Source organism: Ptychodera flava, chromosome 18, assembly GCF_041260155.1.
Source record: "Ptychodera flava strain L36383 chromosome 18, AS_Pfla_20210202, whole genome shotgun sequence".
Classification (NCBI taxonomy): domain Eukaryota; kingdom Metazoa; phylum Hemichordata; class Enteropneusta; family Ptychoderidae; genus Ptychodera; species Ptychodera flava.
The window spans coordinates 13,964,690-13,981,179 of NC_091945.1; the positions used below are offsets into that span (position 1 = coordinate 13,964,690).

Genomic DNA, 16,490 nt, shown 5'->3' on the forward strand with positions numbered 1-16,490 from the left:
ACTGGAAATTGCCGTAGCTACAACAGATGATGTCATTATTTAGTCCTTATATGGACCTGAAGTGGGTTCAAAGGGTAAGGAATGGATTTATTTGTCAGGTGACCTGTTTAAACGCGGGAAATCAAGTTCCAAACTTTGCCTGAGCGAACCTCAGGCCGTGTACGGATATATCCGTGCATGGCGCTGAGCGTGAGTTGGGCGTGTACGGATATATACGGGCATGGCGTTTTAAGGGTTAAACGTATTTTAAGTATTTGTTGTATAATCTCCATTCTAGACAGTTGTCCATTGATCTGTTATCTAAGTCAATTCTGATGTATTCAACTTAATCTGCAAAATTACGTGCAAGTTTAGTACATCTCAAAACAAAAATAATTCTCAAACACTTGCTACCTACACTCAACGTTTACCTCCACATCCATTGCTTTCGGTAGAATGTAGAATACAAATATGGTGTTATGTCAAATTTTACAGCACTCACATACCGTTTTTATGACAATACCGATCATCCAAATAGTTTTACATATTATAGCATTCTGTTCTAATAAGTATCTATAATAGTAAACCTATATATGTATGTTTACGTATGTTTTACCAACTTCCATTCTAGACAGCTTACCATTTATCCATCACACAAACCATATCAGTCATTTCGAGAAAAAGCAGAAAAATCACAAGCACTTTCACTACATCTCAAATCAAACTTGACAGTTTCCACGTCTGAACATCCAATAAAGCCTTCAAAAAACAGAGTTCGTACTTACAGCATACACTATATCTATAACACCTACTACATACCATGTGTAGTTGTAATATCTTCCGTTGTCGTGTCCACAGTAGTTGTTGCTTCTTCAGTGGTGGTCTGAGCATCTGTTGTAGTTTCTACTGCTTCAGTAGTGGTCTCAATTGATGTCGTTGTTTCCTCTTCTGTAGTAGAAGCCACATCTGAAGTTGTTTCTACAGTTGTCACATCAGGAGTCGTGCTGGCTTCCTCTGTTGTTGTAACCGCTGATCAAAAGTATTTCAAATAAATCACATTCTTCATAGTTTCACACCCAATCATCTCAGAAGACATAAAATTTTACTTTACAAAACCCAATAATCAAACACTGTTTGTTTGTTTTACTCACTCAACGTTAACTTCTGCATGTATTGCTTTCCGTAAAATCAAGAATGCAAATATGATGTAATATAATTTTCTACAGCATTTACCACCCGCTTCTCTGAAATTCGCGATCATCCTAAATATTCATTCCATTCATTAAAGCAGACTATTTATAACCCATCTGTTATCGTAAACGTCCACAAGTGTTAGAAGTATTTTGGGGAGCCTATATTCTATACAGTGGTATCCTGATCCATTTTCAAGTCATGTCAGTCATATCGAGGGCAATCCTTAAATTCACAAACGCTTTACGTACATCCTGAAACAAATGTGCAGCATTTCATATACTTTCTCTAGTTGTAATCAGCATAAATAACTAACTATTCAAACTTCATTCTTAGTACGTAATATATACCTTCTGTAGTTGTAATGTCTTCCGTTGTCGTTTCCACTGTCGTTGTTGCTTCTTCAGTGGTGGTCTGAACATCTGTGGTAGTTTCTACTGGTTCAGTAGTGGTCTCAATTGATGTCGTTGTCTCCTCTTCTGTAGTAGAAGCCACATCTGAAGTTGTTTCTACAGTTGTCACATCAGGAGTAGTGCTGGCTTCCTCTGTTGTTGTAAATGCTGATCAAAAGTATATCAATAAATCACATTCTTCATAGTTTCACACCCCATCTTCTCAGAGCATTTAAAATATTGCTTTACAAAATCTAATTCTCAAACAATTTGTGCCTACACTCAAAGTTTATCTCCACATCTATTGCTTTCGGTAGAATGTAGAATGCAAATATGATGTTCTATCAATGTTTACAGCATTTACCACCCGTTTTTATGAAATTTCCTACCATCCAAAATATTTCTTCCCTTTATTGAAGCAAACCATTATTATAACATCTGTAATCGTAAACATTTACAAGTATTTATAGTATTTTTGAGAACTTGTATTCTACACAGTGGTCTACTGATCCACTTTGAAGTCAGATCAGTCATATTAAGGAAAATACTAAAAATAATAAACGCGTTAAGCACATACTTAAACATGCGTGTTGATTTTATATCCAAAGTCCAATAATGTGTTTTAAACACCGAGTCCGTGTTTACTGCTTAAACTAGATCCATAGCATATAATACGTACCTTCTGTAGTTACAATATCTTCCGTTGTCGTTTCCACTGTCGTTGTTGCTTCTTCAGTGGTTGTCTGAACATCTGTGGTAGTTTCTACTGGTTCAGTAGTGGTCTCAATTGATGTCGTTGTTTCCTCTTCTGTAGTAGAAGCCATATCTGAAGTTGTTTCTACAGTTGTCGCATCAGGGGTAGTGCTGGCTTCCTCTGTTGTTGTAACTGCTGATCAAAAGTATATCAATAAATCACATTCTTCATCGTTTCACAGCCCATCTTCTCAGAGCATTTAAAATATTGCTTTACAAAATGAAATCCTCCAACAATTTTGCCTACACTCAAAGTTTGTCTCCACATCTATTGCTTTCGGTAGAATGTAGAATGCAAATATGATGTTCTATCAATGTTTACAGCATTTACCAACCGTTTTATAAAATTTCTATCATCCTAAATATATCTTCCCTTTATTGAAGTAAACCATTATTATACCATCTGTAATCGTAAACATTTACAAGTATTTATAGTATTTTTGAGAACCTGTATTCTACACAGTGGTCTACTGATCCACTTTTGAAGTCAGATCAGTCATATTAAGGAAAATTGTAAAAATAAAAATCGCGTTAAGCACATACTTAAACATGCGTGTTGATTTTTATATCCAAACTCCAATAATGTGTTTTAAAAACCGAGTCCGTGTTTCCTGCTTAAACTAGATCCGTAGCATATAATACGTACCTTCTGTAGTTACAATATCTTCCGTTGTCGTTTCCACTGTCGTTGTTGCTTCCTCAGTGGTGGTCTGAACATCTGTGGTAGTTTCTACTGGTTCAGTAGTGGTCTCAATTGATGTCGTTGTTTCCTCTTCTGTAGTAGAAGCCACATCTGAAGTTGTTTCTACAGTTGTCACACCAGGAGTCGTGCTGCCTTCCTCTGTTGTTGTAACTGCTAATCAAAAGTATATCAATAAATCACATTCTTCACCGTTTCACACCGTATCTTCTCAGAGCATTTAAAATATTGCTTTACAAAATGAAATCCTCGAACAATTTCTGCCTACACTCAAAGTTTGTCTCCACATCTATTGCTTTCGGTAGAATGTACAATGCAAATATGATGTTTAAACAATGTTTACAGCATTTACCAACCGTTTTATAAAATTTCCTATCATCCTAAATATTTCTTCCCTTTATTGAAGCAAACCATTATTATAACATCTGTTATCGTAAACATTTACAAGTATTTAAAGTATTTTGAGAACCTGTATTCTACACAGTGGTCTACTGATCCACTTTGAAGTCAGATCAGTTATAGTAAGGAAAATGGTAAAAATAACAAACGCGTTAAGCACATACTTAAACATGCGTGTTGATTTTTATATCCAAACTCCGATAATGTGTTTTATAAACCGAGTCCGTGTTTTACTGCTTAAACTAGATCCGTAGCATATAATACGTACCTTCTGTAGTTACAATGTCTTCCGTTGTCGTTTCCACAGTCGTTGTTGCTTCTTCAGTGGTGGTCTGAACATCTGTGGTAGTTTCTACTGGATCAGTAGTGGTCTCAATTGATGTCGTTGTTTCCTCTTCTGTAGTAGAAGCCACATCTGAAGTTGTTTCTACAGTTGTCGCATCAGGAGTAGTGCTGGCTTCCTCTGTTGTTGTAACTGCTGATCAAAAGTATATCAATAAATCACATTCTTCATCGTTTCACACTGCATCTTCTCAGAGCATTTAAAATATTGCTTTACAAAATGAAATCCTCGAAAAATTTCTGCCTACACTCAAAGTTTATCTCCACATCTATTGCTTTCGGTAGAATGTCGAATGCAAATATGATGTTCTATCAACGTTTACTGCATTTACCACCCGTTTTATGAAATTCCTATCATCCTAAATATTTCTTCCCTTTATTGAAGCAAACCATTATTATAACATCTGTAGTCGTAAACATTTACAAGTGTTTATAGTATTTTTGAGAACCTGTATTCTACACAGTGGTCTACTGATCCACTTTTGAAGTCAGATCAGTCATATTTAGGAAAATGGTAAAAATAATAAACGCGTTAAGCACATACTTAAACATGCGTGGTGATTTTATATCCAAACTCCAATAATGTGTTTTATAAAACCGAATCCGTGTTCCTGCTTAAACTAGATCCGTAGCATATAATACGTACCTTCTGTAGTTACAATATCTTCCGTTGTCGTTTCCACTGTCGTTGTTGCTTCTTCAGTGGTGGTCTGAACATCTGTGGTAGTTTCTACTGGTTCAGTAGTGGTCTCAATTGATGTCGTTGTTTCCTCTTCTGTAGTAGAAGCCACATCTGAAGTAGTTTCTATAGTTGTCACATCAGGAGTCGTGCTGGCTTCCTCTGTTGTTTTAACTGCTGATCAAAAGTATATCAATAAATCACATTCTTCATCGTTTCACACCGTATCTTCTCAGAGCATTTAAAATATTGCTTTACAAAATCTAATCCTCAAACAATTTCTGCCTACACTCAAAGTTTATCTCCACATCTATTGCTTTCGGTAGAATGTAGAATGCAAATATGATGTTCTATCAACGTTTACAGCATTTACCACCCGTTTTTATGAAATTTCCTATCATCCTAAATATTTCTTCCCTTTATTGAAGCAAACCATTATTATAACATCTGTAATCGTAAACATTTACACGTGTTAATAGTATTTTGAGAACCTGTATTCTACACAGTGGTCTACTAATCCACTTTTGAAGTCAGATCAGTCATATTAACGAAAATTGTAAAAATAAAAAACGCGTTAAGCACATACTTAAACATGCGTGTTGATTTTATATCCAAACTCCAATAATGTGTTTTAAAAACCGAGTCCGTGTTTACTGCTTAAACTAGATCCGTAGCATATAATACGTACCTTCTGTAGTTACAATATCTTCCGTTGTCGTTTCCACTGTCGTTGTTGCTTCCTCAGTGGTGGTCTGAACATCTGTGGTAGTTTCTACTGGTTCAGTAGAGGTCTCAATTGATGTCGTTGTTTCCTCTTCTGTAGTAGAAGCCACATCTGAAGTTGTTTCTACAGTTGTCACACCAGGAGTCGTGCTGGCTTCCTCTGTTGTTCTAACTGCTAATCAAAAGTATATCAATAAATCACATTCTTCACCGTTTCACACCGTATCTTCTCAGAGCATTTAAAATATTGCTTTACAAAATGAAATCCTCGAAAAATTTCTGCCTACACTCAAAGTTTGTCTCCACATCTATTGCTTTCGGTAGACTGTACCATGCAAATATGATGTTCAATCAATGTTTACAGCATTTACCAACCGTTTTATAAAATTTCCTATCATCCTAAATATATCTTCCCTTTATTGTAGCAAACCATTATTATAACATCTGTAATCGTAAACATTTACAAGTATTTATAGTATTTTTGAGAACTTGTATTCTACACATTGGTCTACTGATCCACTTTTGAAGTCAGATCAGTTATAGTAAGGAAAATGCTAAATATAATAAACGCGTTAAGCACATACTTAAACATGCGTGGTGATTTTTATATCCAAACTCCAATAATGTGTTTTATAAACCGAGTCCGTGTTTTACTGCTTAAACTAGATCCGTAGCATATAATACGTACCTTCTGTAGTTACAATGTCTTCCGTTGTCGTTTCCACAGTCGTTGTTGCTTCTTCAGTGGTGGTCTGAACATCTGTGGTAGTTTCTACTGGTTCAGTAGTGGTCTCAATTGATGTCGTTGTTTCCTCTTCTGTAGTAGAAGCCACATCTGAAGTTGTTTCTACAGTTGTCGCATCAGGAGTAGTGCTGGCTTCCTCTGTTGTTGTAACTGCTGATCAAACGTATATCAATAAATCAAATTTTTCATAGTTTCACACTGCATCTTCTCAGAGCATTTAAAATATTGCTTTACAAAATGAAATCCTCGAAAAATTTCTGCCTACACTCAAAGTTTATCTCCACATCTATTGCTTTCGGTAGAATGTAGAATGCAAATATGATGTTCTATCAACGTTTACAGCATTTACCACCCGTTTTTATGAAATTTCCTATCATCCTAAATATTTCTTCCCTTTATTGAAGCAAACCATTATTATAACATCTGTAATCGTAGACATTTACAAGTATTTATAGTATTTTTGAGAACCTGTATTCTACACAGTGGTCTACTGATCCACTTTGAAGTCAGATCAGTTATATTAAGGAAAATGGTAAAAATAATAAACGCGTTAAGCACATACTTAAACATGCGTGGTGATTTTTATATCCAAACTCCAATAATGTGTTTTATAAACCGAGTCCGTGTTTTACTCCTTAAACTAGATCCGTAGCATATAATACGTACCTTCTGTAGCTACAATGTCTTCCGTTGTCGTTTCCACAGTCGTTGTTGCTTCTTCAGTGGTGGTCTGAACATCTGTGGTAGTTTCTACTGGTTCAGTAGTGGTCTCAATTGATGTCGTTGTTTCCTCTTCTGTAGTAGAAGCCACATCTGAAGTTGTTTCTACAGTTGTCACATCAGGAGTAGTGCTGGCTTCCTCTGTTGTTGTAACTGCTGATCAAAAGAATATCATTAAATCACATTCTTCATCGTTTCACACTGTATCTTCTCAGAGCATTTAAAATATTGCTTTACTAATTCTAATCGTCGAACAATTTCTGCCTACACTCAAAGTTTGTCTCCACATCTATTGCTTTCGGTAGAATGTAGAATGCAAATATGATGTTCTATCAAAGTTTACAGCATTTACCACCCGTTTTATGAAATTTCCTATCATCCTAAATATTTCTTCCGTTTATTGAAGCAAACCATTATTATAACATCTGTAATCGTAAACATTAACAAGTGTTTAATATATTTTTGAGAACCTGTATTCTACACAGTGGTCTACTGATCCACTTTTCAAGTCAGATCAGTCATATTAAGGAAAATGCCAAAAATAATAAACGCGTTAAGCACATACTTAAACATGCGTGTTGATTTTTATATCCAAACTCCAATAATGTGTTTTAAAAAACGAATCCGTGTTTCCTGCTTAAACTAGATCCGTAGCATATAATACGTACCTTCTGTAGTTACAATATCTTCCGTTGTCGTTTCCACTGTCGTTGTTGCTTCTTCAGTGGTGGTCTGAACATCTGTGGTAGTTTCTACTGGTTCAGTAGTGGTCTCAATTGATGTCGTTGTTTGCTCTTCTGTAGTAGAAGCCACATCTGAAGTTGTTCTACAGTTGTCGCATCAGGAGTAGTGCTGGCTTCCTCTGTTGTTGTAACTGCTGATCAAAAGTATATCAATAAATCAAATTCTTCATCGTTTCACACTGCATCTTCTCAGAGCATTTAAATATTGCTTTACAAAATGAAATCCTCGACCAATTTCTGCCTACACTCAAAGTTTATCTTCACATCTATTGCTTTCGGTAGAATGTAGAATGCAAATATGATGTTCTATCAACGTTTACAGCATTTACCACCCGTTTTTATGAAATTTCCTATCATCCTAAATATTTCTTCCCTTATTGAAGCAAACCATTATTATAACATCTGTAGTCGTAAACATTTACAAGTCTTTATAGTATTTTTGAGAACCTGTATTCTACACAGTGGTCTACTGATCCACTTTTGAAGTCAGATCAGTTATATTAAGGAAAATGGTAAAAATAATAAACGCGTTAAGCACATACTTAAACATGCGTGGTGATTTTTATATCCAAACTCCAATAATGTGTTTTATAAACCGAGTCCGTGTTTACTGCTTAAACTAGATCCGTAGCATATAATACATACCTTCTGTAGTTACAATGTCTTCCGTTGTCGTTTCCACAGTCGTTGTTGCTCTTCAGTGGTGGTCTGATCATCTGTGGTAGTTTCTACTGGTTCAGTAGTGGTCTCCATTGATGTCGTCGTTTGCTCTTCTGTAGTAGAAGCCACATCTGAAGTTGTTTCTATAGTTGTCGCATCAGGAGTAGTGCTGGCTTCCTCTGTTGTTGTAACTGCTGATCAAAAGAATATCATTAAATCACATTCTTCATCGTTTCACACTGTATCTTCTCAGAGCATTTAAAATATTGCTTTACTAATTCTAATCGTCGAACAATTTCTGCCTACACTCAAAGTTTGTCTCAACATCTATTGCTTTCGGTAGAATGTAGAATGCAAATATGATGTTCTATCAAAGTTTACAGCATTTACCACCCGTTTTTATGAAATTTCCTATCATCCTAAATATTTCTTCCGTTTATTGAAGCAAACCATTATTATAACATCTGTAATCGTAAACATTAACAAGTGTTTAATATATTTTTGAGAACCTGTATTCTACACAGTGGTCTACTGATCCACTTTTCAAGTCAGATCAGTCATATTAAGGAAAATGCCAAAAATAATAAACGCGTTAAGCACATACTTAAACATGCGTGTTGATTTTTATATCCAAACTCCAATAATGTGTTTTAAAAAACGAATCCGTGTTTCCTGCTTAAACTAGATCCGTAGCATATAATACGTACCTTCTGTAGTTACAATATCTTCCGTTGTCGTTTCCACTGTCGTTGTTGCTTCTTCAGTGGTGGTCTGAACATCTGTGGTAGTTTCTACTGGTTCAGTAGTGGTCTCAATTGATGTCGTTGTTTGCTCTTCTGTAGTAGAAGCCACATCTGAAGTTGTTTCTACAGTTGTCGCATCAGGAGTAGTGCTGGCTTCCTCTGTTGTTGTAACTGCTGATCAAAAGTATATCAATAAATCAAATTCTTCATCGTTTCACACTGCATCTTCTCAGAGCATTTAAAATATTGCTTTACAAAATGAAATCCTCGACCAATTTCTGCCTACACTCAAAGTTTATCTTCACATCTATTGCTTTCGGTAGAATGTAGAATGCAAATATGATGTTCTATCAACGTTTACAGCATTTACCACCCGTTTTTATGAAATTTCCTATCATCCTAAATATTTCTTCCCTTTATTGAAGCAAACCATTATTATAACATCTGTAATCGTAAACATTTACAAGTATTTATAGTATTTTTGAGAACCTGTATTCTACACAGTGGTCTACTGATCCACTTTTGAAGTCAGATCAGTCATATTAAGGAAAATGCTAAATATAATAAACGCGTTAAGCACATACTTAAACATGCGTGGTGATTTTTATATCCAAACTCCAATAATGTGTTTTATAAACCGAGTCCGTGTTTTACTGCTTAAACTAGATCCGTAGCATATAATACGTACCTTCTGTAGTTACAATGTCTTCCGTTGTCGTTTCCACAGTCGTTGTTGCTTCTTCAGTGGTGGTCTGAACATCTGTGGTAGTTTCTACTGGTTCAGTAGTGGTCTCCATTGATGTCGTCGTTTGCTCTTCTGTAGTAGAAGCCACATCTGAAGTTGTTTCTATAGTTGTCGCATCAGGAGTAGTGCTGGCTTCCTCTGTTGTTGTAACTGCTGATCAAAAGAATATCATTAAATCACATTCTTCATCGTTTCACACTGTATCTTCTCAGAGCATTTAAAATATTGCTTTACTAATTCTAATCGTCGAACAATTTCTGCCTACACTCAAAGTTTGTCTCCACATCTATTGCTTTCGGTAGAATGTAGAATGCAAATATGATGTTCTATCAAAGTTTACAGCATTTACCACCCGTTTTTATGAAATTTCCTATCATCCTAAATATTTCTTCCGTTTATTGAAGCAAACCATTATTATAACATCTGTAATCGTAAACATTAACAAGTGTTTAATATATTTTGAGAACCTGTATTCTACACAGTGGTCTACTGATCCACTTTTGAAGTCAGATCAGTCATATTAAGGAAAATGGTAAAAATAATAAACGCGTTAAGCACATACTTAAACATGCGTGTTGATTTTTATATCCAAACTCCAATAATGTGTTTTAAAAAACGAGTCCGTGTTTCCTGCTTAAACTAGATCCGTAGCATATAATACGTACCTTCTGTAGTTACAATATCTTCCGTTGTCGTTTCCACTGTCGTTGTTGCTTCTTCAGTGGTGGTCTGAACATCTGTGGTAGTTTCTACTGGTTCAGTAGTGGTCTCAATTGATGTCGTTGTTTGCTCTTCTGTAGTAGAAGCCACATCTGAAGTTGTTTCTACAGTTGTCGCATCAGGAGTAGTGCTGGCTTCCTCTGTTGTTGTAACTGCTGATCAAAAGTATATCAATAAATCACATTCTTCATCGTTTCACACTGCATCTTCTCAGAGCATTTAAAATATTGCTTTACAAAATGAAATCCTCGACCAATTTCTGCCTACACTCAAAGTTTATCTTCACATCTATTGCTTTCGGTAGAATGTAGAATGCAAATATGATGTTCTATCAACGTTTACAGCATTTACCACCCGTTTTTATGAAATTTCCTATCATCCTAAATATTTCTTCCCTTTATTGAAGCAAACCATTATTATAACATCTGTAGTCGTAAACATTTACAAGTCTTTATAGTATTTTTTAGAACCTGTATTCTACACAGTGGTCTACTGATCCACTTTTGAAGTCAGATCAGTTATAGTAAGGAAAATGGTAAAAATAATAAACGCGTTAAGCACATACTTAAACATGCGTGGTGATTTTTATATCCAAACTCCAATAATGTGTTTATAAACCGAGTCCGTGTTTTACTGCTTAAACTAGATCCGTAGCATATAATACATACCTTCTGTAGTTATAATGTCTTCCGTTGTCGTTTCCACAGTCGTTGTTGCTTCTTTAGTGGTGGTCTGAACATCTGTGGTAGTTTCTACTGGTTCAGTAGTGGTCTCCATTGATGTCGTCGTTTGCTCTTCTGTAGTAGAAGCCACATCTGAAGTTGTTTCTCATAGTTGTCGCATCAGGAGTAGTGCTGGCTTCCTCTGTTGTTGTAACTGCTGATCAAAAGTATATCATTAAATCACATTCTTCATCGTTTCACACTGTATCTTCTCAGAGCATTTAAAATATTGCTTTACTAATTCTAATCGTCGAACAATTTCTGCTACACTCAAAGTTTGTCTCCACATCTATTGCTTTCGGTATAATGTAGAATGCAAATATGATGTTCTATCAAAGTTTACAGCATTTACCACCCGTTTTTATGAAATTTCCTATCATCCTAAATATTTCTTCCCGTTTATGAAGCAAACCATTATTATAACATCTGTAATCGTAAACATTAACAAGTGTTTAATGTATTTTTGAGAACCTGTATTCTACACAGTGGTCTTCTGATCCACTTTTGAAGTCAGATCAGTCATATTAAGGAAAATGGTAAAAATAATAAACGCGTTTAAGCACATACTTAAACATGCGTGTTGATTTTTATATCCAAACTCCAATAATGTGTTTTAAAAAACGAATCCGTGTTTCCTGCTTAAACTAGATCCGTAGCATATAATACGTACCTTCTGTAGTTACAATATCTTCCGTTGTCGTTTCCACTGTCGTTGTTGCTTCTTCAGTGGTGGTCTGAACATCTGTGGTAGTTTCTACTGGTTCAGTAGTGGTCTCAATTGATGTCGTTGTTTCCTCTTCTGTAGTAGAAGCCACATCTGAAGTTGTTTCTACAGTTGTCGCATCAGGAGTAGTGCTGGCTTCCTCTGTTGTTGTAACTGCTGATCAAAAGTATATCAATAAATCACATTCTTCATAGTTTCACACTGCATCTTCTCAGAGCATTTAAAATATTGCTTTACAAAATCTAATCCTCGAACAATTTCTGCCTACACTCAAAGTTTATCTCCACATCTATTGCTTTCGGTAGAATGTAGAATGCAAATTTGATGTTCTATCAATGTTTAGAGCATTTACCACCCCTGTTTATGAAATTTCCTATCATCCTAAATATTTCTATCCTTAATTGAAGCAAACAATTATTATAACATCTGTTATCGTAAACATTTACAAGTATTTATAGTATGTTTGACAACCTGTATTATACACAGTGGTCTGCTGATCCACTTTTCAAGTCAAATCAGTCATAGTAAGGAAAATGCTAAAAATAATGAACGCGTTAAGCATATACTCAAACATGCGTGGTGATTTTTATATCCAAACTCCAATAATGTGTTTTAAAAACCGACTCCGTGTTTACTGCTTAAACTAGATCTGTAGCATATAATACGTACCTTCTGTAGTTACAATGTCTTCCGTTGTCGTTTCCACAGTCGTTGTTGCTTCTTCAGTGGTGGTCTGAACATCTGTGGTAGTTTCTACTGGTTCAGTAGTGGTCTCAATTGATGTCGTTGTTTCCTCTTCTGTAGTAGAAGCCACATCTGAAGTTGTTTCTACAGTTGTCACACCAGGAGTAGTGGTGGCGTCCTCTGTTGTTGAAACTGCTGATCAAAAGTATATCAATAAATCACATTCTTCATAGTTTCACACCGTATCTTCTCAGAGCATTTAAAATATTGCTTTACAAAATCTAATCGTCGAACAATTTCTGCCTACACTCAAAGTTTATCTCCACATCTATTGCTTTCGGTAGAATGTAGAATGCAAATATGATGTTCTATCAACGTTTACAGCATTTACCACCCGTTTTTATGAAATTTCCTATCATCCTAAATATTTCTTCCCTTTATTGAAGCAAACCATTATTATAACATCTGTTATCGTAAACATTTACAAGTATTTAAAGTATTTTTGAGAACCTGTATTCTACACAGTGGTCTACTGATCCATTTTTGAAGTCAGATCAGTTATAGTAAGGAAAATGGTAAAAATAATAAACGCGTTAAGCACATACTTAAACATGCGTGGTGATTTTTATATCCAAACTCCGATAATGTGTTTTATAAACCGAGTCCGTGTTTTACTGCTTAAACTACATCCGTAGCATATAAAACGTACCTTCTGTAGTTACAATATCTTCCGTTGTCGTTTCCACTGTCGTTGTTGCTTCCTCAGTGGTGGTCTGAACATCTGTGGTAGTTTCTACTGGTTCAGTAGTGGTCTCAATTGATGTCGTTGTTTGCTCTTCTGTAGTAGAAGCCACATCTGAAGTTGTTTCTACAGTTGTCACACCAGGAGTCGTGCTGGCTTCCTCTGTTGTTGTAACTTCTAATCAAAAGTATATCAATAAATCACATCTTCATCGTTTCACACCTTATCTTCTCAGAGCATTTAAAATATCGCTTTACAAAATCAATCGTCGAACAATTTCTGCCTACACTCAAAGTTAGTCTCCACATCTATTGCTTTCGGTAGAATGTACAATGCAAATATGATGTTCAATCAATGTTTACAGCATTTACCAACCGTTTTATAAAATTTCCTATCATCCTAAATATTTCTTCCCTTTATTGAAGCAAACCATTATTATAACATCTGTTATCGTAAACATTTACAAGTATTTAAAGTATTTTTGAGAACCTGTATTCTACACAGTGGTCTACTGATCCACTTTTCAAGTCAGATCAGTCATATTAAGGAAAATGCTAAAAATAATAAACGCGTTTAGCACATACTTAAACATGCGTGTTGATTTTTATATCCAAAACTCCAATAATGTGTTTTAAAAACCGAGTCCGTGTTTCCTGCTTAAACTAGATCCGTAGCATATAATACGTACCTTCTGTAGTTACAATGTCTTCCGTTGTCGTTTCACTGTCGTTGTTGCTTCTTCAGTGGTGGTCTGAACATCTGTGGTAGTTTCTACTGGTTCATTAGTGGTCTCAATTGATGTCGTTGTTTCCTCTTCTGTAGTAGAAGCCACATCTGAAGTTGTTTCTACAGTTGTCACACCAGGAGTAGTGCTGGCGTCCTCTGTTGTTGTAACTGCTGATCAAAAGTATATCAATAAATCACATTCTTCATCGTTTCACACCGTATCTTCTCAGAGCATTTAAAATATTGCTTTACAAAATCTAATCGTCGAACAATTTCTGCCTACACTCAAACTTTATCTCCACATCTATTGTTCGGTAGAATGTAGAATGCAAATATGATGTTCTATCAACGTTTACAGCATTTACCACCCGTTTTTATGAAATTTCCTATCATCCTAAGTATTTCTTCCCTTTATTGAAGCAAACCATTATTATAACATCTGTAATCGTATACATTTACAAGTGTTAATAGTATTTTTGAGAACCTGTATTCTACACAGTGGTCTACTGATCCACTTTTGAAGTCAGATCAGTCATATTAACGAAAATTGTAAAAATAATAAACGCGTTAAGCACATACTTAAATATGCGTGTTGATTTTATATCCAAACTCCAATAATGTGTTTTAAAAACCGAGTCCGTGTTTACTGCTTAAACTAGATCCTTAGCATGTAATACTTACCTTGTGTAGTTGTGATGTCTGCCGTTGTCGTTTCTTCAGTCGTTGATGCTTCCTCAGTGGTGGTGGGAACATCTGTGGTAGTTACTACTGCTTCAGTAGTGGTATCAATTGACGTCGTTGTATCCTCTACTGTAGTGGAAGCCACATCTGTAGTTGTCTCTGCTGTGGACACATCAGCTGTCGTGCTGGCTTCCTCTGTTGTTGTAACTTCTATAAAAAGTATATCAATAAATCACATTCTTCATCGTTTCACACCGTATCTTCTCAGAGCATATAAAATATTGCTTTACAAAATGAAATCCTCGAACAATTTCTGCCTACACTCAAAGTTTGTCTCCACATCTATTGCTTTCGGTAGAATGTACAATGCAAATATGATGTTCAATCTATGTTTACAGCATTTACCAACCGTTTTATAAAATTTCCTATCATCCTAAATATTTCTTCCCTTTATTGAAGCAAACCATTACTATAACATCTGTTATCGTAAACAGTTACAAGTATTTAAAGTATTTTTGAGAACCTGTATTCTACACAGTGGTCTACTGATCCACTTTGAAGTCAGATCAGTTATAGTAAGGAAAATGGTAAAAATAATAAAACGCGTTAAGCACATACTTAAACATGCGTGTTGATTTTTATATCCAAACTCCGATAATGTGTTTTATAAACCGAGTCCGTGTTTACTGCTTAAACTAGATCCGTAGCATATAATACGTACCTTCTGTAGTTACAATGTCTTCCGTTGTCGTTTCCACAGTCGTTGTTGCTTCTTCAGTGGTGGTCTGAACATCTGTGGTAGTTTCTACTGGATCAGTAGTGGTCTCAATTGATGTCGTTGTTTCCTCTTCTGTAGTAGAAGCCACATCTGAAGTTGTTTCTACAGTTGTCACATCAGGAGTCGTGCTGGCTTCCTCTGTTGTTGTAACTGCTGATCAAAAGTATATCAATAAATCACATTCTTCATAGTTTCACACCATATCTTCTCAGAGCATTTATAATATTGCTTTACAAAATCTAATTCTCAAACAATTTGTGCCTACACTCAAAGTTTATCTCCACATCTATTGCTTTCGGTAGAATGTAGAATGCAAATATGATGTTCTATCAATGTTTACAGCATTTACCAACCGTTTTATGAAATTTCCTATCATCCTAAATATTTCTTCCCTTTATTGAAGCAAACCATTATTATAACATCTGTGATCGTAAACATTTACAAGTGTTAATAGTATTTTTGAGAACCTGTATTCTACACAGTGGTCTACTGATCCACTTTTGAAGTCAGATCAGTCATATTAACGAAAATTGTAAAAATAATAAACGCGTTAAGCACATACTTAAACATGCGTGGTGATTTTTATATCCAAAGTCCAATAATGTGTTTTAAAAACCGAGTCCGTGTTTACTGCTTAAACTAGATCCGTAGCATATAATACGCACCTTCTGTAGTTACAATATCTTCGTTGTCGTTTCCACTGTCGTTGTGCTTCCTCAGTGGTGGTCTCAACATCTGTGGTGGTTTCTACTGGTTCAGTAGTGGTCTCAATTGATGTCGTTGTTTCCTCTTCTGTAGTAAAAGCCACATCTGAAGTTGTTTCTACAGTTGTCACACCAGGAGTCGTGCTGGCTTCTTCTGTTGTTGTAACTGCTGATCAAAAGTATATCAATAAATCACATTCTTCATCGTTTCACACTGCATCTTCTCAGAGAATTTAAAATATACCTTTACAAAATGAAATCCTCGAAAAATTTCTGCCTACACTCAAAGTTTGTCTCCACATCTATTGCTTTCGGTAGAATGTACAATGCAAATATGATGTTCTATCAATGTTTACAGCATTTACCAACCCTTTTATGAAATTTCCTATCATCCTAAATATTTCTTCCCATTATTGAAGCAAACCATTACTATAACATCTGTTATCGTAAACATTTACAAGTATTTAAAGTATTTTTGAGAACCTGTATTCTACA

The 16,490-nt window shown here is 35.4% G+C and overlaps 1 protein-coding gene across 1 annotated transcript in view; it reads right to left on the reverse strand.

Annotated features, from left to right (window-relative positions):
- Positions 1-16,490, reverse strand: part of LOC139117611 (fibrillin-1-like) — a 129,015-nt gene that overhangs the window by 92,563 nt on the left and 19,962 nt on the right. The window contains exon 5 of the mRNA XM_070680852.1: positions 14,514-14,723. Coding sequence (XP_070536953.1) covers positions 14,514-14,723 — 210 coding nt within the window. The remainder of the gene's footprint in view (positions 1-14,513; positions 14,724-16,490) is intronic.